At 43.4% G+C, this 20,858-nt stretch overlaps 6 protein-coding genes across 11 annotated transcripts; 1 reads left to right on the forward strand and 5 right to left on the reverse strand.

The window, feature by feature from the left end:
- Positions 1-93: 93 nt before the first annotated feature.
- Positions 94-4,476, reverse strand: Btz (CASC3 exon junction complex subunit). 2 transcript variants are annotated; one of them, XM_076773688.1, is made up of 8 exons: positions 4,058-4,476; positions 3,158-3,582; positions 2,805-3,089; positions 2,312-2,724; positions 1,972-2,247; positions 1,800-1,832; positions 1,353-1,609; positions 94-1,278 (listed from the first exon to the last, which is right to left on the reverse strand). In XM_076773688.1, the coding sequence occupies exons 1-8, from the start codon at positions 4,154-4,156 to the stop codon at positions 670-672; spliced, it is 2,397 nt and encodes a 798-aa protein (XP_076629803.1). In that variant the 5' UTR covers positions 4,157-4,476; the 3' UTR covers positions 94-669. The 2 variants fall into 2 exon arrangements, with proteins under 2 accessions (XP_076629803.1, XP_076629805.1); XM_076773690.1 differs by lacking the exon at positions 1,800-1,832.
- Positions 4,477-4,814: 338 nt separating this feature from the next.
- On the forward strand, positions 4,815-8,412 carry LOC143345969 (endoplasmic reticulum lectin 1). 2 transcript variants are annotated; one of them, XM_076773691.1, is made up of 7 exons: positions 4,815-5,410; positions 5,496-5,669; positions 5,747-6,271; positions 6,657-6,710; positions 7,277-7,438; positions 7,509-7,748; positions 7,830-8,412. In XM_076773691.1, the coding sequence occupies exons 1-7, from the start codon at positions 5,276-5,278 to the stop codon at positions 8,070-8,072; spliced, it is 1,533 nt and encodes a 510-aa protein (XP_076629806.1). In that variant the 5' UTR covers positions 4,815-5,275; the 3' UTR covers positions 8,073-8,412. The 2 variants fall into 2 exon arrangements, with proteins under 2 accessions (XP_076629806.1, XP_076629807.1); XM_076773692.1 differs by lacking the exon at positions 6,657-6,710.
- Positions 8,413-8,468: 56 nt separating this feature from the next.
- LOC143345788 (mitochondrial import receptor subunit TOM40 homolog 1) lies at positions 8,469-9,657 on the reverse strand. The gene has a single exon (XM_076773207.1). The coding sequence runs from the start codon at positions 9,497-9,499 to the stop codon at positions 8,528-8,530; it is 972 nt and encodes a 323-aa protein (XP_076629322.1). The 5' UTR covers positions 9,500-9,657; the 3' UTR covers positions 8,469-8,527.
- Positions 9,658-10,519: 862 nt separating this feature from the next.
- On the reverse strand, positions 10,520-11,701 carry Ift43 (intraflagellar transport 43). 2 transcript variants are annotated; one of them, XM_076772724.1, is made up of 6 exons: positions 11,515-11,701; positions 11,223-11,398; positions 11,112-11,141; positions 11,008-11,048; positions 10,811-10,880; positions 10,520-10,742 (listed from the first exon to the last, which is right to left on the reverse strand). In XM_076772724.1, exons 1-6 carry the CDS (start codon positions 11,551-11,553, stop codon positions 10,520-10,522), a joined length of 579 nt encoding a protein of 192 aa, XP_076628839.1. In that variant the 5' UTR covers positions 11,554-11,701. The 2 variants fall into 2 exon arrangements, with proteins under 2 accessions (XP_076628839.1, XP_076628838.1); XM_076772723.1 differs by having other exon boundaries at positions 11,008-11,060.
- Positions 11,702-11,734: 33 nt separating this feature from the next.
- On the reverse strand, positions 11,735-14,584 carry LOC143345515 (uncharacterized). 3 transcript variants are annotated; one of them, XM_076772720.1, is made up of 6 exons: positions 14,128-14,584; positions 13,177-13,530; positions 13,016-13,081; positions 12,664-12,970; positions 12,236-12,587; positions 11,735-12,123 (listed from the first exon to the last, which is right to left on the reverse strand). In XM_076772720.1, exons 1-6 carry the CDS (start codon positions 14,209-14,211, stop codon positions 12,024-12,026), a joined length of 1,263 nt encoding a protein of 420 aa, XP_076628835.1. In that variant the 5' UTR covers positions 14,212-14,584; the 3' UTR covers positions 11,735-12,023. The 3 variants fall into 3 exon arrangements, with proteins under 3 accessions (XP_076628835.1, XP_076628834.1, XP_076628833.1); XM_076772719.1 differs by having other exon boundaries at positions 12,664-13,081; positions 13,177-13,509; XM_076772718.1 differs by having other exon boundaries at positions 12,664-13,081.
- A 2,650-nt stretch (positions 14,585-17,234) lies between these two features.
- On the reverse strand, positions 17,235-20,563 carry LOC143345634 (bone morphogenetic protein 2). Its single transcript, XM_076772980.1, has 5 exons — positions 19,408-20,563; positions 19,155-19,311; positions 18,930-19,075; positions 18,764-18,865; positions 17,235-18,695 (listed from the first exon to the last, which is right to left on the reverse strand). The coding sequence occupies exons 1-5, from the start codon at positions 19,828-19,830 to the stop codon at positions 17,748-17,750; spliced, it is 1,776 nt and encodes a 591-aa protein (XP_076629095.1). The 5' UTR covers positions 19,831-20,563; the 3' UTR covers positions 17,235-17,747.
- Between the last annotated feature and the right edge of the window lie 295 nt (positions 20,564-20,858).

A 20,858-nucleotide genomic window follows, 5' to 3' on the forward strand; every position in this document is an offset into this window, starting at 1 on the left:
ATCTTCTTTGTGGTACATGAAAATCAAATATTTTCCTTTACTGTCGTAACTGAAGTAAGGTTAAGTAGTGATTATTTATTAAATAAACGTACGTCATTCATCCACAGTTTACTCAACAAATCGCAGTACAAACGTGTTTGTACACACAAGACATAATTACATACTGACGTTACTGACCTGACTATAGTCTATTTACAATAGCCGTTGTATTAAAAAGATATATCGATTTATTAATCATTCTACCAATCGATGCTGCATGCGTTAATATTCGATATGCGGTAGTACATTTAACACTAGTCCCCTCCACTAATAATCGATTATTAGTAGACTTCATACATGAAAGTAATTTAACAATATTGAAGAATGTGATTTTAATAGTGGCAGCAGATCGATGGAATTCGTAGTGAAACATTATTACAAATGTAAACTACGAAATATACAACAATATGCTGGAATTAGATAAAATCATTCAAAATATGTATTAGACACACACATCCAATTCCTACGATGTTTCACAAGCAACCCTGTGAAAATCAATGCGCTACACGTACTGTATAGTAATTTCATTAATATTACACGGTATCATTATAATATAATGCGTACTCGTACTCACGAAGATTCACAATTATGTCCTTTCGGAAAAAACATTAAAGCCTGTGCGATGTCCCTTTAAGCTGCTGCTTCTTCGATTACTGTGCTCTCGGATGTAGTGTTTTCAATTATGCTCAAATCATTCTCAGTCTTTTCCACGACTGTCTGCAGAGATTTCAGGGGAATGATATTATGATCATCTATAGTGACCTTTATCGAATCGTTAACACTTATTTCATTTACGGGATCCGACGTAATAATTTGCGTGTCCACCGCTGTATCAATATCAATGTCTTTAACATTTTTTCCTTCATCTTCGACCACAGTATCCGCTATTGCACTTAAATCTTCATTTTTCTGCATTTCCTGAATCTGCACAGTCTCCTCAATTGGCGTACTATCAAACTGCTCTGGTACAATTTTCTGTTCATCTTCCAACAAATTGTCCTTGACCTCCAGTTCAGTCTGTTGCATATTACCGGGTTGACTCGTTTGTTGTTGCTGTGTACTTCTTCCTCTCCCTCTACTGCCCTGATGTTGATTGTCCGGTGGTGGGAGAATTGGAATAGCTGCTTTCGGCCGTCTCATTGGCGCCGACTGTTGTTGCTGTTGTTGCTGCTGCGCTGGACTATAGTAAGTACAACCTTGCGGTTGGAATAATTCTTGCGGCGGTGGGGGACGCTGAGGCTAACAAATTACAAACATCCATGAAAACCTAGGTATAACAAAACACTCAAGTCTCTCTGTCATTACTATTATACCTGCACCGGCGGGCTATATCCTTGATAACCTTGATAATTTGGTTGAAATGCTGGTCCATTCGGGCCGGAAACATAATTAATTATACTAGGCGGAGCAGTTTGCGGAGAAATAAACTGCGGCGGCGGTACCAAAAATGGCGGTGGAGCGTAACTAGCAGGTTGGCCATTGGGTGGCAAAGGAATAACAGGTTGTCCAGCCATAGGTGTTGCTGCAGTAGCAACAGGGGTAGACTGCTCAAAATGACCTGGTGAATATCCTATCAAAATAAAGTATATGCTATTATATGTTAAGCAGCATATGTTTATACACACAAACGCATTTTCACGCAGACATGTCACACAATGTACGTATCCACATACGAAAATTAGTTCTAAAAAAATAAAACAATTACATAAATGCAAGAAAACTGTTCACACAATCGATCAAAATACTGTACTCTGTCTTACCTTGTGACTCTAAAACAGCTCTTGAATTGCCAGCTAGGTACATGTACATAAAGTCACATATTAATATCAAATGTAAATTACAAACGATAACCCAAAAATAAATTTTATGAGTAATGTCGTAGAAAAATGTTTCTAATCCAGTTGAAAACTTTACAGAATGCTCAATTTTTACCTTGAGGAGGGAAATATCCATGTTGACCATGTTGACCATGTTGTCCGTGTTGTCCATGTTGCGGTGGATAAGTCTGCTGTCCCGGATTATCAGACACAGTAGGACGTTGCCGCAAACTGGAATATCGTTTCGGTCTATTAGCAGAACCATCTTGTTGCTGAATCGATTGTTGCTGTTGCGATTGTTGTGGCTGTTGCGTATGAGACTGCTGCTGTTGCATTCTCGGAGGTACTGTGTTCGATCTCTGTTGATTGGACGACTGTCCATAGAAGTTCTCTGAAAAAGGTTAATACAAAATATAGCATCATATAATAAATACATATATTCATTAAACACTTACTATTGTGTCTTCCACTTTGATGATACTGTGTACCATCGCTAACACTGACGCGTTTCATGTCATTTGTAATTTGTTGTTCATCGTCGTTCTGTATAGTACTATTTCTCTTATTCTCGGTGGTGATCGGACCCGCTCCGTGTCCCTTTGGTTTACTCTCAACCATTCTATTAGTGACCATATTGTTATTAACGTTTATCCTCATTCCTCGCCCGCGAGTTCTACTTGCTGCCAAGCTTACAGACTCTTGGACGTTCCTCTTGTTATTATCTCTTGGAGATGTTTTTGCATTAACCAACTTATCTGCATCACCACCGGCGCCGCTATTTCCGTTGCTACTTTGAGTATGGGATGTATGCTTCGTGTCCTTTTTCCAGGCTGGGTTTGTAGGTTCATTGGGAGCTTTATTTTCGTTTCTGTAAGTTAAAATATTTCATTAACATTTTCGATTAAATTAGGAAAATAACACGAATTCTTTTATAAAAACGTTACACACGTGTGAACATTAGATGTGCTGCTAGATTTCGTTTTTGGGCTATCACCCTGAGTTTGTAGAGGTGGGAAGTTCTGTACTTTATTCTGTGATTTATTTTTACTACTGTACCAAGCAGATGAGATTACTGGTTCCTCTACATGTGGGGAAGCATTTTTATTAGTTCCCAAAGCAGGAAAATCTTCACCACTTCTACTAAACCGTTTATTTCTAGTGGAAACATTAGTTCCTGGTTTCCCATATGCATCTTCATCTTCCCAATTACGTGTATATTTATTAGGGCCACGTCTACAACAAACAAAATGTATGAAAAAAGCCATTACAAAAAATTGTGACACTGGTAAAAATAAACTTACCCATATCTTCTTCTTCTTCTAGCTCTGGGTGGACCTTCTTCATTCCTTATATCATACCCATAAACTGCTATCAATTCTTCATGGCTCTTTGGTGCCTGTTCTTCATCATTGTATCTATCATGATCCCATCTATCTTCTTTATCTTTCCATACTTTCTTTTCTTTGGTTTCTCTCTCATTTTGTGGCTCTGCATTATTATCTGTCACTTCATCTGCAGTTCTATCATCATGCTCATAAAAAGTTCCTCTTTTAGGAATATATTGTGGATTGCGTCTGTCCTCATCATCATCTAACTTTTTTTGAGGTTTCTCTTCTTCTTGACCATCTCCACTTTCTCTTAGTGCACCATCTTGAGATTCAACATCAGAATCTGATGGGTAAATATCACATTCTGAATCTTGGTGTCCATCAGTTTGTTCACTGCTCTGTAGAAAAAATATATAAAAGGAGTACAAGGGTACATGTTATCTTTGCTTGTATCGATGTAATTTATAAAAGAGTAAAAAATCGTTGGAGTGTACATGAATATATTTACAATACAAAATAGAGTAATTGTTAGAATTTTTTAATAAGGCGTTAAAATATGAAAATACAATTCGTACAAATTGAATGTACAGATTAAAATTATGACAGTCCGCGAGACCAGTTTGCCGGTAAATCGAGCACAAAGAAAAGTTTCCCTAGTTCGCGATCACATACGAAAGTATTACAACAGTCTATTTAATCCGCTTAATCGGGTCTTCGGCCGAGGTTTTGATCCAGTTAAACGCAAAAAAAATAATTTCAATAAACGACAAGAGTTTGAAAGACTGCAAAAACTAAATAAGGAAACAAGTGAAAACTGTTACTCCAAAAGTTTCCGAAATATTTAGTCAAGAAAACATTTTTGTATCAACTAACCTGGATCTCCTTCGTTGCGTTCAACTCCTCGCAAGAGTCCGAGAGGTCGTCGGAACCGCACGACTGATTAGATTTTCGACGACGTCTCGTGTCCGACATGTTAATTCTACCGGAAGGCGGACGTTCCTGCACGTTCCCGAATTATCTTAGGTTTCTTTTCGCAAGAACGCGAACAGAACAACCAACGGCGGATGACTTTTAAGGTCGAACTAGTTTGTGACTTTGTGCCTGTTTCTACTTCGACGAGTCCTCGATCACGATTCTCGGTCACGAATCACGGACTAGACTATCATACTATCGAGAAGGCACACCAGGTTTCGTGAAACTTTTCTGGTAGAAACGATTTCGTCGGATCGCGCTGTCAGATTAATACTCGTTAGTAATGGCGGTTCTATGAACTTTCGAACATCAGGCTCGTTCGACCTCCTGGAGCGTACTGTATATACCGATTACGATACTCGATCAGAGTGGTTTCGTCTAATAGACTTGGACAACGCCACCTCCTCGTGAATTAATCAACATTACTCAATGAGGAATTACTTGAGGACATTAAACAGAGTTCATACAATACGATATAATTGATTGCCGCGGAAATTCGAATTTTTACGCGTTGTAAACGCCACCTGCGAGTCTTTTAATCCACTGTTTGCATTACGTTCATTATACTTACGTGGGTTACGGTGTTTTCTAAATCAGGACCGTATACCTTCTATCAGAATCCCTAATCATTTCTACGGATGAAATTGCTCTATCGTACTGTTTTCTGAACAAAATTTTACGTGAATGGAAATTGAAAACCTGACAAATGATTACATGTTTTTATCTTTAATTGTTCTTCATTGTATTGTACACATTGAACAGTATCACGTAGAAGACTGACCACGTATACTGTTCACGTGGAACAAAGTTATTGGTATTTGAACGTAACTGAGGTTAGGCAAACGTTGAAAATTTCGTACATGTAATGTCAATCGCACGTGAAAATTGTTCAAACAAGAAGACCGTTCGAAACGATTCTCTTCCATGAAGAATGAAATTTAAATTACTTTGATGGCGGACATACGTTACAGTGCTTCCTTTTAACACGTTAGAAGTATTTTTTTCCGAACTACGCCGTGTCAGTAAATTAACATTGATATTACCATTGTCACATACTCATAGATACCTTACACGTATACGTCGACTAAAAATATGTGAAATAATTACAATTTTATAAAAATGTGGAAACGCTGTGGTATTTGCAATGTATTCTTTATCGTAATCGCTATTGTAAATGGGCACGATTTTAGAAGTTTCGATGACACGGACCTCTTTAAAATTAATTGGCCAGGAAAAGCAAAGTCCGATTTATTAGTGAGTATAAGTATAAAACAGAAGTTAAAATACTTTTAAATATTATGTTACCTTCTTAAAGTGATCAAATATACATTTCTTATAGGAATCTCGGGCAAACGTAGAACCATATTTTATAACAACTGCACAGAATGAACGATACAAGTGTTTGATTCCTGATACTACAAATCAAGAGCAAGATTATAATGAACCATACCATGGACTGAATCCAATGGAAATTTTATCGTTTTTATTTAAACATGATACTTGTTCCTACAGAGTATGTATTAAAAAACTTATTTCAATCAAGGCTTGCAAAGTATTTTTCTTTAAATAAAACTAATATGATTTTTATAGGTTGAATCTTACTGGACATACGAATTATGTCATGGACAATTTGTACGTCAATATCACGATGATAGAGATGGGAAAAAGGTGAAAACACAAGAATATTATTTGGGATCTTATGATAAATTACAAGAACTGAAGCTTATAGCAGAATATGCAAAACAACAAGAAAATCCTAATAGGAAAAAAGATATACCAATTAAGAAAGTTGATGGAATCAATATGCCTTATGTGGAAATAGAGATGACTGATGGCACAGTTTGCAATATAAATAATAAACCACGAAAGGTTAAAGTTCTCTATGTCTGTTATCAACATGATAAACACGAACTATTTTCGGTAAAGGAAACTGTTAGCTGTGAATACGAGATCATTGTCCTTTCTCCTTTGTTATGTGCTCATCCTGACTACAAACCACAAGATATAAGAGAGAATGAAATTAATTGTCTACCAGTTGATACAGCACCAACAAAACCAAGAGTGCTTATGGCACTGGAGATGGAAAGTTTAACATTGCGACATCAAAAAGTGACGGTAAAATCACCTCTTGGGGATACTTTATTTTCAATCATTTATTTTTGACTCTGCTTGTGTCGTATGTATATAATATTATTGTTTGAAATAAAATATGTTTTGTTATTTATTTCCTGTATATGGTAGCAATAAATTTTGTTAATGATTTTTGCAAAACACATGAAAAATGTTTTCAAGGAAGATTCTATATACACTCAAATATTGTGCACTGCACTTTTTTAATATAAAACGCTTGTTGATTTTTTATAAATTTTAAGTTCGTTCACGCGTTATTCATCTAGCATACTGCAATTAAGCCATGTCATGGCTTGTTTTATCTTAATATTAAATTATTCAGTTTTTATTCGTTTATTATCTATATACTCAATTTATTTTTGTTGCACAGGATGACAAGCTGCAGAAAATCTATGCGACCTTGCATGTAGATAAGGAGGGCCAGGTCAGAATATTTTGTAATTTTGGGGACAGGTTCAAGCGCTTGATGGTTCTTGTCATTTGTTATCATTAATGTATATCTCATTCTGTCCCTTCCTTTTCTACATATATTTGTTCCTTTTGGAATTATATATTTTTCAAAGCAATGATACAGTAATATTATGACTACTATTTGCTATTATATCTTTTGTATCAATGTCCTCATGCTTTACTTCATTGCAACCAAACTTATAGTGTATTCTATATTTTTTATTGTCGCTTTTCACATTGCTTTAAGCAACTATTGGATAATACCAACAATTTTTCAACATTCGATGCTAAATGATGCATGTATTTTAAAAATAAATTAAACATGTTTCGATATTGAAAATCAGTTTATATAATCGTTATATAATATAATGTAAAATTTCATTTTTTTTGCTCTCATTGTTAAAAAGAAATAATAATATAACATTCATGTTTCTAATAATCTCATCAAATTGGTATTAACATTGATTGCAATTGTCGCAAGGTTATTCGTTTACAGTATTTAGCAAATAGTAATTTAATCAGCATTTACATCCATTTCAGGATGGCGAGGCGCGTATTAGAGTTGAAATACATCCAGTCGATGTTATAGACAAACATAATAATATCGATGATGCTATAAATTCATTAGCAGATCAAGGTATCAGTCCGGCCGAAGTTAGTCCCGTGAAAAATTTCTTAAGCGGAAAAAATTGTTTACATGGTGTAAGTATTTTGTTTTTCATACCGTATTCTACTTATATTTAAGGGATTAACATATAATGGATACAAATAGGGCAATGGATGGTGGAAGTATGAATTCTGCTATGGACGTTCGGTAGTTCAGTATCACGTAGAGCGCGATAGTACAAAAACAATCGTAAATCTCGGTAAATTCGATAAGCAGAAGCATTTAGATTGGATTGCGGCTCACCCACATAAAAAGTTAAAGTCACCAGAGCTACGGAAACAACTTTCCCACTTTTATAGCGATGGAAATATCTGTGACAAGACGGGTAATCCAAGACAAACGGAGGTATGCCACATAAAACAAGAATAAGTAAACAATTTTATGCGCGGGAAAATTTAACGTAATAAACACGCACTTAATTTTTAGGTAAAATTGAAGTGCATCGAGCACGCAGCCAGTCCATCGAGTGTTTCTCTATTTCTGCTTGAACCGAAAACATGCGAATACATTCTGGGAGTTGAATCGCCGTTGATCTGTGATATTTTAGAATACGCCGATGAAAATGGACTTCTTAACGAAAAATTTGAAGTTAATTTCGATAAGTTGAAGACCACCGCTTTCCACGAATACGACGATTTGGACGAGAGAATAGCAAACGGAGATGACTAGAATAATATATTTGATTAACGGTTTATAAAAAAAAAAAACGTTTTGATGGTAAATGTAGTATCAAAGTGCCAGACACTTGTATTTAGCTTCAATCTGATTAGATTAAAATTTCATTCTTGTAGAATTCTACTTTTATCAGTATACAGGCATAAATACATAAAAGTTCGCATGCATACAGGGTGCTCTTTACAATATGTTTCTCATGCAACCATTGGAATTAAAACCAACCGCGCTCCACGCGTATTGCCACAAATTATTGTACGACAGCTGTTGTAGCAATATAAAAGGTTTTTTTCACTCTGTAGTCTTTTGGAAAAATAATAAAACCTTCTTACGTTAATTTCATTTCATCATCAATACTCGTTTCTATCGTATTTTCAGACGATGATATTGTATGTGAGACAACAACGTTAATATTACATACATCGAATTCCCGTAAGCGACAATAAATGTTATCATTGTCCGATGTTAAGGCCGACACCCACACGGAATTGTTGCTTCTTATGATTTAAGAGGCCGCTAATAAGCAGTGAGGATTCTGGTATGGGATATAATCTCTTCTCGAACACCCCGCCGACGGTGGTCTCCGAATTAAAGATCCCGCGAAATACGAGATCCGCGTACGGAACGTTCACCTGATAAACGATAGTGGCGATCGAATGATGGGTACGCAAATTTGTGTCTAGCTCGACGCCGAGCTCCAGTTGCGAGCTAGCTCTACGATGATAACACAAATGCAAGCCTGCTTCGCCTACGGTACCAGAAAACGTGGTAGGTCCCGTGCTGTACCTAAAAGCCATGCACATGATAGTTTGCTGGATCCCAAGTATTTTCCAGCCACGAAGACACGCGATCTCCGCTCCTAATGCAATCCTCGACGTGATCGATTGCAAAAAATGTATCACCACCGTTCCTTGTTTCTTAAGTATTTGTGGATTAGCGACGGTCATCGCCACCGTGAAATCATTCGCGCGATATTCTGCGCTGAAACTCGATGCTTTGCATTTCTGTTTGTCGAATTGGGCCGACAGTTTGTATCTGAATCTACAACCTACAGTATTCACAAACGAGGCGGTCAAGTTTCCATTCGGTGACATTTCGCCTACAGCTAGAGGGTATTTCTCTTTCAGGCCCACCATTTTCGTGCCAACGTATTTCGCGCCGAATTTGTAGCCGGACGGAGTCACGGAGCTCAGTATGATCGAATGAGTTACGTTGAAGTGCTGGCTGAGTATTTTGTTGATTGTCAGCCGTGCTCCTTCGAAATTCTGAGGATATAAATCCTTCACCTTTATGTGGAGGTCCTCGAAACTTCCTGGATTCCCTGGCCCTCTGTCCTGTGGTTCCACGCACGGTACGCATTCTTCCTCGTTTGATATTACGCTTGGCTCCTCCGTTTTCTTCGCCGACGCGTGGGCCATACCCATCGCGACACATTAGAACATTTAATACTGCTATCGGTGAACTTTTTCTCGGCGCCTGTTAATTTTGTATTTTGCGCGAACATGCGGATAATGTTTGATTTTAACGCGAGCGGGTTATAGTTTCACGCCTCTGCCAATTTCAAACACGTAGCGCCGGCGTACTCGAGGCTCGATGACTCGATCATCGCGCCCCTCGTAGAATGACTTTCGATAGCAGAACTACAGTTTTCACGTTCATCCAACAGATGTCCTGCGCGATAAACCATTAGAGTATTTTATATATATTTACGTTGAATAATTACTTTATAGAGGTTTTGATCGTTTAAATAATCTTTTAAAACATTACCATGTTATACAGTTAAGAAGAAAAAAAATAATTGTCACGAGTAAATGGTTTACTGTGCTATGCAGTCGGCGAGGCATGTTTCTCGCAAGTGCTCGGACGGCCTGATTTTACTTTATATAGGAGGACCGAAGCGACTCTCTCGGAAGTGTGTGCTAGTGATGGCACAGCTGAACATTGATCGCTAACGTAGAAATTGGTGGCAGATCTGCTCAGTGGGTGTTGTCACGTGGTCGCTTCAAGTAGCTTGTGTTCGGCTCCCGATTGCGCGTTCAAGTTCGTGGTTCGAGTAACCTCGGATTTGCACGCCTGCACGGTCGAGTCTTCACGTCGCTCCTCGAACTACCGCGATTTCCAAATTGGGGGGCAATCGAATAGGTCAGACGAGGTTAATTTGTCGCTTCCATATACAGGCACTGCAGATAAGCAGTATGCCATGTTTTTTATAAAAAATTTACCTATAAATTGTCATCCACAATGTTTCTTTACTATTCCTACACTACATTCTTATAATATACCATCAATTTTTATATAAAATTGTTCATGAAACTTTTTTATACAACGCTATTATTACGAATACGCAATGTAAGGTAAAGAAAGCAGTAAGCCAATGATTTTCGGTTCATTCTTATATTACCAAATTAGCACATTAACTTAAATTTAACATTAGTACATAAACATTACGTATGAATTTTCTTCTGTGCCTCGCTATTGATTTCAGAGGAAACTTGAGTGAAAAGAAGATTCCAATTCCACACTTCATCCGGTTCTTTCGTCAGATTCTCAGTGTACAATTTCTCCGCGAGAAGAGAAAGACTAACACCGTTTAGAGATGTGAATGCAGCATTTTTTACCAAATCTGTGTCAAGTTCTTTGTATGCAGCAACTCTGTTCACATTGATCCTACGAGGTAATTGTTAATGTACAATTTGTAGAAAATATCGAAAACGAGACCACATGGCAATACATACGTGGCTGCATTGATGTCGGATAATGCACTGTCTTCTTGTATTTCATCGAAATCCGGTATAACAGGAATATCTACAAATAACGAAAAAAAAAAATATTGAAAATATGAGCTTGAAAAACATTATGATCAACAGGAAGTTAAATATTCCTTGTTCGGAAAGATAGCTCTTCTTTTAACTGACACTTAAAAGATTCTCACCGCTTATCGGATCGTCCTTTTCCGTCCCTCGGGAACGTTCCCTAAGAAACAGACTATCAGTGACTATGGACATCTGATTCGTTAATTCCGTTCACTATACTCACTGTTCGATGATGTTAGTGGCCCCTCGTGATCTAGAATTGAAATACAAGAAAATAACTATTACTGCTAAAATTCCTCTTTCCGGAAATAACGGATATTACAAAACGTCTTACTTCCCGCTTTTTAGTTCGTCTCCCCACCCCGTTTTCCTGGTGCGTGGAGGTACCACAGGTGGTTGCGACGATTTCCCAGAGGGCACCGATATAGGACTCTCCAGGAGGTCATCGTCCGACTTGGAATCCTCCTGCGTAACGTTCTGCGTCGAACGTCTGCCGAGACGTGGTATAAGCTGAAAATCAAATGCCCGGAAAGTAATGTCAGCCACTGTAAATCACCCTCCAAAAAAATGGAAAGAAAAGAAAGGAAAAGAAAAAAAGAGGCAAGGGTAGAAGTATCAGGATTTACCTTCTTCGAGGTGATTTCCAAATCCGAAGCCCAGTCCATGTTTGTCCATCGAATTTTCAGTTTACGAAGGAATACAATAGTCGACGTAAGCTGTGTGTCTGCGAACGGTAACCATAACAACTGACCGCTTCGCCATGCGCCGTTGGATCGACTTCGCCGTTCATCCTATGGGTTCGCCTTCTCCCCACTTTCGCTCAGCGAGAAGCACAAGAAACGTGACTGGAAATCTCGTACATACGCGCGGCATGCACGAAACCGGTTTCAGATTTTCAACGCTTTTCGACAACGGCGCGTCTTTTTAAAACTTACGTTAACGTGGGTCTTATCGAAACTAGAGTACGCACAAACGTAACGCAGGTAATAAAATTAACAGTACTATATTTTGTTCTCTACATTACGCCATACGAAACGCTTCTAAATGCTCAAATATAACTCGTTAAATACAGAGTCGCTGCAAGCATGCTCTACAGATATCCCGTTTCGTGAACAATAATGGAAAAAGGAAACAGCTAATAGTGCTTGGTATCGTCTATCTGCCGCTGGTACTCCTCGTTGTCGGGATTCGCCTCGCAGCCATTATCATTGTTTGGCGGTCTCACTCCATTGTACCTGCGGGTAAAAGAGTTCCGGTCATTTTTGTTAGATACCCCGGGTTATTGACATATGGTATACTAATCTCCCTGGTCGATTGCAGGAGTGGCAAGATATTCGATTCAAGAACCTGGAAAAGTCTCCCTTGCACAGTCTCCACGGCAGCACGTCGATCCTCTCGTGCAATATGGCCGATATCTCCGGGCTGACGAAGTTCGGCGTCCCTGCGCCGGAACCACGGGTCACGAGTTTCCTCCTGCGATCATAGCAGCAGTGTTGAGCGGCCACGCTTCCGCTTCCTTGCATCAGCAACGAGCGCACGCAGTAAGCGGCTCCCGGTTTGTAGACGTCGAGCCTTTGTGAATCGCCGCTCACGTCGCGCCACCTGAAATACCGCTTCTGCCTCTCGTCCCAAATTTTGTCGTCGTAAAAGATGTTGCTCGGGTATTGGCACGGACAGGCGGGCAACGAAGCCAGGCCACCTGCAACGGAAATCGTCCAGTTCGTGGAAAAGGCGGGCGCGACAATAGATCCCCCGAATGGCGCGGGTATACCTACCTAAGAAAACTTTCTCGAGCTTGTCCTTGCTGTTCAGCCACTTCTGGCAGGGATCCTCGTTCGTCGCGTTCACGAAATTCAGCTCCTTGAGAATGTCGCGGCCATTCGCGACGGAAGCGTTCCGTAGGCTTTGAAATAGTTTGCTCAACAGAACGCCCAGGCTCTCGTGAAACGTCACTTGGTCGTCGATAGCCGTGTAAATGGCCGAGGGGTGTGCCATGTCCGCGTAATCGTCGTTCTTCTCGAACTCTTGCTTCCTCGATCGAGCGTCCACCCAGGAGGGCGTGTTCGCGTCTTCGACCTCGATCTCGTCCGAAAGCGCACGGCCGTCGAAAGAATCTATCGCGTCGACATTACCCTTCTCTTCGTTGTCTTTAACATCGTAATCTTCCTCCCCCTTGGTCTCATTGTACAACCCCTATATACCGAGGAAAACATACGCCAATATTTGCCCTGGTTACCCTTCGAGATTGGTATCTACCAAGCGCCAGTGTCAACGTTACCGATAATCACCTGCGCGCGATCGCTCGTTCCATGAATCGGTCGTTCTCGCGGCTCTTCCTCGACTTCCGACACCGCATTCGCGACGTCTCGATCGTCCTTCGTGTCGTTGCGTCGCGGTGGTGACAATCTTGCCCCGAGGGATCCTCGGGAACAGCTCGATCGGTTTTTGCAACGACGTCGTTTCCGGTGTTTCGCGTGTCTCGTCGGGAACGTCTCGTCCTTGTCCCCGTCGTTCGGCCTGTCTCCGAACGAGGCAGTCGTCCACGGGGGAAGAAAGGATCTCGCGGTCGACCGTTCGACCACGATTCCTTCCAAGTTTCGGCTCGCTTCATCGTCGCCCGGCTTCCCGAACAGACGAACGGACTGGTTAATTATTTGCCAAAAAGAAAGAGGGGTTTCGTGAATCGGTCGATCGACCGGCGGAGAGGACAGAGCCGAGGTTGCAGACTGGAGGTAACGGCGGTCGTTTGTGGCAACGGTCGGCGCAACATCAAAAGAGGCCGTGTTTGGCTCGTGGATGAGATACGGGGGATCGAGCAGGGAAAAGGGACGCAGCGGTACACGCTGGAATGGAACGGAGCGGAATGGGATACGCTCGGCGATCCGAGAGACGGAACGTTTCTACTTCTGGGAAGCGTGCATTGCGAGATCGTTTCCCATTCAATGGCGTAGCAGCCGACCGCCAAGCGGGCGAAATTTTCTGTTTACGCGGCGATACTATAAAACAGAGTTGGGCCATTACTCGAATATTTCGTCCACGGGGGAAATTTTATTCGCGAATAACAAATAAAACTTCTAGATTAATTTATACATTATAACCCATCGATGGAAGTCACGACAAAAACTAGTTTATTCCTAAATGCAATTTGCCCGACTCTGCTTTCGCTTTATCGAAATCGAAGTTACAAACTAATGTTTTATTATGTTAAAGCAACCCAACCGTCTGGTCGATATACTTACTCGTTGATCGTCTGCGTGCACGAAAGAAGCAGCCAAGATCGATCTGAAGACTAGCATCCAGCAAATTAAGACCGACGCTTTCATGTTTGTCACCGACAATGGGGCCGCGCGTTTGTCATAATGCTTCCTTCGCGGGCGTTCAAACGCGTGGTATCCCGGATGGTTAGACGCAACAATGGTTCCTTCTGATCAACACTGATTTCCATACGATCGACACACGCGATCTAGGGTCCATCTCTCCGATTATTCCACGATGGTTCCTTGTTCGTGCACGCGCGATCGCGATAGACGTTGCTCCCGTGTCGTCGGCCTCTTTGTTTACACGAATGTTCCGCGTCGAGAACGATCGTCGGTGTTAAACTCGACTGTCGATACCGTCTACGCGTCGCGCGGAAGAGAGACAACGCACGCAAAGGGAACCGCGATTAAAAAGGCGAGACAAGAGGAAGGAAGAAGAAACGCGGCGTACATGAGACACGAGGCGCGTACCGTTCAAAGGCCTACCACTATATGTATAGTTGTGAACCGGTGAAGTGTTCTGTCCCACTATAATGACCAAGTGGCGGTAGCGGAGAGGTTGCTGGAGAGGTAGCGCGCCGGATGACAGAACACTACGTCATTGTACAGGCCGTACAGTTCACGGCTCGGGGTTTCTTACTTAGCGGCAGCTCCGAAGCCTATAGGTCTTCTCTTTTCTTTTTACGTCGATCCGTTTTGCTCCGCTCGTCTCTCTGCTCTCCCTTTGCTCTACGTCGGTCTAGCCTCCCTCCTTCCAGCCGACATCCTTCCAACGTTCAACATCCTTAACCCTTCCAGCAGCGTACGGCTCGCGTGGCGCGTTTTAATCGTTTCTCCCTCGTTTCTTCTCCGTTTGTTCGATCGTTGTTCATTAGTCGCTCGCGTGTTTCCTTTCGACGGCCCCGATCGCACGAACCCGACCTGAGAATTACGATAACACCCAAAGCCATTCGAATTTTTGTTATACGTTTGGAGAACTCCATTCTCACTTGTTCGTTTTTCCACGATAGGATTTGAAACGGAATCTGGGCGAAAGTTCTCGACTACAGTGGGTAAAAATGAAACAGAGGTCAACGAAACGGGAGAAAACAAGAATACGGTATTTTCAAAAAATTATATTTAGTACTACGAAATGTATATATAAATAATTTTCTGATTCACTGCATATTTTTGTACACAGGAGGACCAAATCTACGAGTGGACGGAAACCGGTGACCCGAAGGTGTCGAGTTCTCCTTGTAAGTTGGTGTATCGAGGTGGTTCTTGCCCCCGCGAGTATCCTCGAGGAATCCGCCCGTCGCGTACGATAATTATGTAAACGAGAGAATACGTTGGTGAGCTCGTAAGAACTTGTCATAGGCCGAACAACGCGTATTACGATACCAAGGGATCTAAATACAGCGGTGGAATGCAATGGAACGCGTTCCGTCTATTTTTAACTGGGTGGATTCGAAAATACACCCACCGCGGATTAAATATAACTGGAGATGCACGCGCGCGGAATGCAGTACGATGGCACGCGAACGATCGGGTCGCCTGCAAATATGCAAATCCCCATATCGAAAGCGCCACGGTTGCTCCCTTTCATCGCGGAGCGCTTTATTTACTGTCCGCGTATTTTCGTTTAAATCTCTCTCTCCCGTTCTCTCCATTTTCTGGCGCCGCTGACTAGGAACAAGAGACTCGCGATACTCCGTTTTCGTAAAATGCTCGGTACGAAAGTATTAAATGACAGTAAAATCTCAAATAAAACATGGAATTATTTTTCTAAATTTTTAACGAAGAGCTGGCCTAAAGTAGATGCAACTAAAAAATAGATATCAATTACATTTTAAAAGAGAACGTTTGTGTTTTTCGAACGACGTTCATAGTTATTATTTCGGATCCTTCGCGGCTGCTGATCCGGGCCAGTGAATCAATTTACGTCTCCTTTCCGTTCAGCGCTATGACAAATGCAAATCGAGGACAGTTAGAAAGAACGAGGATCAAATACTTTAAATTATTCTTCGGACAAATTGGCCGGCTCTGTAAGAATCGTGGGTGGAGATTTATGCCCGTGCAACGATTCCAAGGGGGGGTGTTAACGAGAAAACAGGAAGACGCTGTGGTTGAACGATCGAGAGATACCGCCTAATCGCCTGTAATTTCCCTCGTACTTCGCGCTCGTTGTCCGATTATGCCAGTGCGTAGTGGTTCAGAACGACGAATTGCGAGTCCTGTTGGTCATTTTTAACTGTAGAAGTACTATCTGATATCGCAGATGTTCCTTGTTATATTTTTATTCGACCTTCTTTTGCACACCTATAGTGCAGTATACCTTTCAAATTATCAGTTTCTATTTTACCGTAAACAGTTAAATTACATAAAAAATAGATAAATTAGCGAGTCGAGGATCTTCGTCAAATCACGCGTCGATTCACGGGGCGCGGAACGAAGACCAGGGGTCGTTAAACTAATCTGTTTACGTTCCCGATCCAAATATTCCAGCGATGCGATAAAACGAGAATCGCGACACGTCATCGGGTCACGAAATGAAAAAAAGAAAAACGTAAGACGGGAGGGAGGAAGACGCCAAAGGGTGTCGGTGGAACGAGATTTGGAGCTTCGCGGCGCGTACCATTAGCACGGAACTGTTTATGGTCCTGGTCTCTCGGTTCCGATTTGGCTTCGTTTATTTACTCGTAGATCGTCGACGGTGGGAAAAAACGAGTTAAAAGAAGCAGTATTTAACACCGGTAGCAGTGACATTCCGCGACTGCCTTTCTGCATCCAGCGGCGCCAAAGTCATCGTCTCCGGGCACCGTTACCGTCACGCTTATTTTATTGGCTCGCTCGTAAAATTTACGCCTCGATCTCGCCGCTCGAAATCGTCTCCGCCGACAAAAAAGAAAAAAAAAAATCGCTACGCCGCGCTCGCCCCGTCCCGTTTCGTTCACCTGGCTTCGGTTTATTCGACACCTTATCAACGAAAATAATTCCGCGCGAGATCCTGTATGTAAATAAACGTATCGCGACCGGGTACGATACCCCGCCGAATATAGAATTCGCTAAATCTTAATAAACCCGCATAGACGCGTCAGAACGGGTGTAAGAAAAGGTGGTCGTTTCGCTTAAATATTCGTTTTATTCAATCGTAATTAAAATATAAATAACTCTAACGTATCAGATACAGCATTTATATACAGTTCACAATTCGACTAACTCCCTACGTGTGTGCGTGTGTGATTATAATAATAATTTAACGACGAATATAGGATACGATACGGACGCGTGCCGATCGTTGATACGTACGATCGTAACGCGAATTTAGGAATGTTCTTATGTACAAAAATCGGGGGACGATTGATTGAACGGGCGATCACGAAGCGAATCTATGGGAATGACTCTCGTAACTAACGCGTAATGAAATCGTTTCTTTACGTCATGCGTGCATTCACTCTCTTTCTGCATACGTTCGCTCATTCTCTCTATCTATCGATATCTTCCGTATACCATTGCTTCCTCCGCTTAACGCTGAAAGCCGTTGGAAGGAGAGACGCGTCTGTCGCCTCTTCATCCGCGAGAAGAACAGCTGACTCGTCGCGACGATCCTAAACGATCTCTTAACGACACCCGCAGCGATTTGCGATCATGTCTTGGTAGACCTTGAGCACGACGTTTTCGTTGTCGTCGAAGAACAGAATGGTGGTACCCAGGAGTTTCGTGGGCACGCAACAAGGTCTCTCCACGCCCTTGACCAGCCCCATTTTATGAACGATCCCTTGGATGGTCGCGTGGTTCGTCGGCTGCTGGTCCTGGCTCAACGGCGACTCGCAGATACCTTTGCAATGATAGGCGGAGTAGCCGAGCGGAGCGATGATCGAAGAGGAGAGACCGATCTCTTTGAAGTCTACGTAAAGCTCGTGCCTCGAGCACTCGGTGACGTTCTGTTGGACGGACGCGTGGCTCTTGGTTGATCGCTTCTCGCGAACGCTCGTACGAGGCGTCGGTCTTCGACGGAAGCTCTCCTTCGCCTTCTCCCGTCGCATCGCTCTTCTGTACACGTCTATCGACGTGAAAATGTTCCTCGTCGTGGGCGTCGCCTCTCTGCGACGACGTCCAGTGGTTTCCGCCGCGTCCTGGCTCCCTCCGGCTACCTCCGTCGTGGTATCCTCCTTGTGCGTCCTCTTCTGTCTTTGAAAATACTCTGACGCGTTTCCGCTTTCCCACCGAGCCTCCTCCGTCTGACCGTGTCGACCGTCGTGTCTCTTGTCGTTGTACTCGTCCTTCAGATCTATCTTCTCGTCATCCTCGTCGTAGGACACCTCCGCCTCCACTTCGTTGTCGTTGCCGTACGCGTAGTAACGAGGAACGATCTTTTTGTTTCCCAGCTGACCTTTCCCGTCGTCGTCGAACAATACCAGGATCGGTTGCTTGCTGTGATGGTACTCGTTCCGCCGTGAAAACTCCACGTTCACCTGGTCCTCGAACAGCGTGGTGGCCGTCACCAGCAAACCCAGATTTGGGCCGCCGTTCAACCAGGCGAGGACCGCTTGTTTCACGTTGAATATCTGGAAACAATCGATCGTTCGGTACACCCAGGACATCCGCCGACTCGAGCATCGACCACGAAGCTTACCTGCCAACCGGACGCGTGAGCTCCGACGTATCTGACGTTCAGAAGTCTGTGGAGATCCGGGACGTCCAAACTCTTCTCCTCCAAGACTTGGTACACCCTTATCTGAAGTCGGAGGTCCACGTTAGAGGAAGATCCAAGAATGGATTCGAGAATTCGCCTTACTCACCAAGTAGTAAGGAGTAGTAACGGTGGACGGGTGCATGGTTCGCAAGGCGGTCCTCTTCCGATAGAGATGAAGCTCCGCCTCCAACACGGACTCGTTCACTTCCAGTCCCGTGATGTTGAAGAAGTAGAACCGCGACATGGACGTGTCTGCCGGGGAGATCGTGACTTTAAGCAAACTTGGACCGCTACGAGACTGGACGCGGGTACGCGAGGGAGGCGCGATTACCTCTTTCGATGAAGCTGCGGACAACCTTGGCGTTGTACGGATTTCTACCCCGCGTGACGCCGCTTGGATCGGCGACGTTGTTGTACAGTTCCAACATGAATTGCGGCGGCACCTTGCGACGTCCCGTCTTCTCGCCGTGACTCCGAATCCCGAGTACCTGTAATGGTTAACCGTAGGTAGCACTGCTAAAATGTCCACTGTTTCGCAAACGTTTATATGTACAAGTAACGAGCGTCTCGCGTAGGGCACGGACCTGTTGCAGTTTCTCTAGAGCCTCGTCCCGGCGGGCGTCGTGATCGTTGCCCTCGTCCAGGTCGGCCAGGGACCAGCTGTCCTCGAGTTCCCGTCCGTTGGCATCGTGGTCCTCGGAGACGTCGGCGGGATGGGCGTCCGCGTCGAGGTGCCTCGACAGGAACAGTAACGCCAGGAGTAGGAACGGTACGCTTCCCGTCATCGCGCTCGTCGGATGTTTCGGAATCCACCGAACGCGGCGATCCTCGGATCCGGCGCGACGAATACCCCGAATTCGACGATCGGTTCTGCACCGGCGAGAAACGACTCCGTCGCGCGGCGACGGGACGAAGAAAACTGCGGTTCCGTGGAGGAAGGAGCGGACACCTTCTTCTCTGCTGGCGGACAGGAGGTTTGCCGAACCGAACGGGACGCTAAGTAGCATATGGGAGGTCTTGGCTGCGAGGAGTCACCTTTATGCTATGCCGGGAGTTACCTCCCCCGCGTTGCTCCCCGCAGCGACATCGGCTTCTCTCACGGGACACCGACGCGACGCTACGCAACACGATTCAACGCGGCCCGACATCGTCGCGCGTTGACGATTCGCCTCCCTCGCACGGATTCATCTCCACGTGTACCGATGGAATTCCAAGCACCTTGGAATCGACTCGAATTCATCTACTGAGAGTAATTATAAACCGAAATCGTATCCCGAGATTTTTCCTAACGTCGAGGGAACCGTCGGCGCGCTTTTATACCGCGATACGAAACAGCTGAAAGAAACTATGCGCGTAAACGTAATAACGAATATTCGAAATACGGAAAAGACTTAAATAAATATGAGACGACCGTGCTGAATGGCGACGTAAGAGACCGCGCGAGCGAAGGAACGATTATACGATATCTTTCGAAGGCGAACGAAACGGACGAGGAACGAGATGATGACACCGCGGAGGCTATTAAAAAAAGCTCACGCTTCCTAAATTCCGTAGATTCGTAAGTGGGGAGTTATGTGGCTCAGCGGCGATATTTAGATGTCGCGAATAATCGGCCGTTTTCCTACGCGCGGACGATGACGGATCGCGGCGAGGGTATCATCGAGTATTTTCGCCCACGCGTTCGAAGATCGAGCGCGACTCGACCTCGTTCTTTTTGTTGCATTTATTTCGTACGGGCAGAGCAACGCGGAATGAGACCAACGAGCCGGAGCCAATGGCTATTACCGCGAAATTGCCCGGTGCCAATTGGCCTGCCTTCTGCAGAAATGCGCGTCGAATTCGCGGAACGCGCTCGCCTTATTGTTTCGTCGCGTTTTAACGATAGGGCGAATTCGTATGCCAAGTCTAATCCTGGTTTAGTTTTCGTGGAACCGAAACTCGTCGTCTGCGTCGCAAGAAACCAGCGACCATGCTGGAACTAATTGCGATCCGCGGTTCCGTTCGTTGTTCTTTTTTCTAAAAGATTCTATGACCG

Source organism: Colletes latitarsis, chromosome 9 (assembly GCF_051014445.1).
Source record: "Colletes latitarsis isolate SP2378_abdomen chromosome 9, iyColLati1, whole genome shotgun sequence".
Taxonomy (NCBI): Eukaryota; Metazoa; Arthropoda; class Insecta; order Hymenoptera; family Colletidae; genus Colletes; species Colletes latitarsis.

Excerpts from the sequence above, each read along its gene's own strand:
- Btz (XM_076773688.1), bottom strand. The coding sequence starts at position 4,156 with ATGTCGGACACGAGACGTCGTCGAAAATCTAATCAGTCGTGCGGTTCC. Across the intron at positions 3,583-4,057 it reads ACGCAACGAAGGAGATCCAG|AGCAGTGAACAAACTGATGG; the intron begins GTTAGTTGATAC and ends TTTTTTCTACAG. Across the intron at positions 2,725-2,804 it reads AGCACATCTAATGTTCACAC|AAACGAAAATAAAGCTCCCA; the intron begins GTGTGTAACGTT and ends TTTAACTTACAG.
- LOC143345969 (XM_076773691.1), top strand. The coding sequence starts at position 5,276 with ATGTGGAAACGCTGTGGTATTTGCAATGTATTCTTTATCGTAATCGCT. Across the intron at positions 5,670-5,746 it reads ATGATACTTGTTCCTACAGA|GTTGAATCTTACTGGACATA; the intron begins GTATGTATTAAA and ends TGATTTTTATAG. Across the intron at positions 7,439-7,508 it reads GAAAAAATTGTTTACATGGT|GGCAATGGATGGTGGAAGTA; the intron begins GTAAGTATTTTG and ends GGATACAAATAG.
- LOC143345788 (XM_076773207.1), bottom strand. The coding sequence starts at position 9,499 with ATGGGTATGGCCCACGCGTCGGCGAAGAAAACGGAGGAGCCAAGCGTA.
- Ift43 (XM_076772723.1), bottom strand. The coding sequence starts at position 11,553 with ATGGACTGGGCTTCGGATTTGGAAATCACCTCGAAGAAG. Across the intron at positions 11,399-11,514 it reads TGGAAATCACCTCGAAGAAG|CTTATACCACGTCTCGGCAG; the intron begins GTAAATCCTGAT and ends TTTGATTTTCAG. Across the intron at positions 11,061-11,111 it reads GCCACTAACATCATCGAACA|TCTGTTTCTTAGGGAACGTT; the intron begins GTGAGTATAGTG and ends AGTCACTGATAG.
- LOC143345515 (XM_076772718.1), bottom strand. The coding sequence starts at position 14,211 with ATGAAAGCGTCGGTCTTAATTTGCTGGATGCTAGTCTTCAGATCGATC. Across the intron at positions 13,082-13,176 it reads GAACGAGCGATCGCGCGCAG|GGGTTGTACAATGAGACCAA; the intron begins GTGATTATCGGT and ends CTCGGTATATAG. Across the intron at positions 12,588-12,663 it reads GCTCGAGAAAGTTTTCTTAG|GTGGCCTGGCTTCGTTGCCC; the intron begins GTAGGTATACCC and ends TTTCCGTTGCAG.
- LOC143345634 (XM_076772980.1), bottom strand. The coding sequence starts at position 19,830 with ATGCTACTTAGCGTCCCGTTCGGTTCGGCAAACCTCCTGTCCGCCAGC. Across the intron at positions 19,312-19,407 it reads CTCTAGAGAAACTGCAACAG|GTACTCGGGATTCGGAGTCA; the intron begins GTCCGTGCCCTA and ends TAACCATTACAG. Across the intron at positions 18,696-18,763 it reads CTCACGCGTCCGGTTGGCAG|ATATTCAACGTGAAACAAGC; the intron begins GTAAGCTTCGTG and ends GATTGTTTCCAG.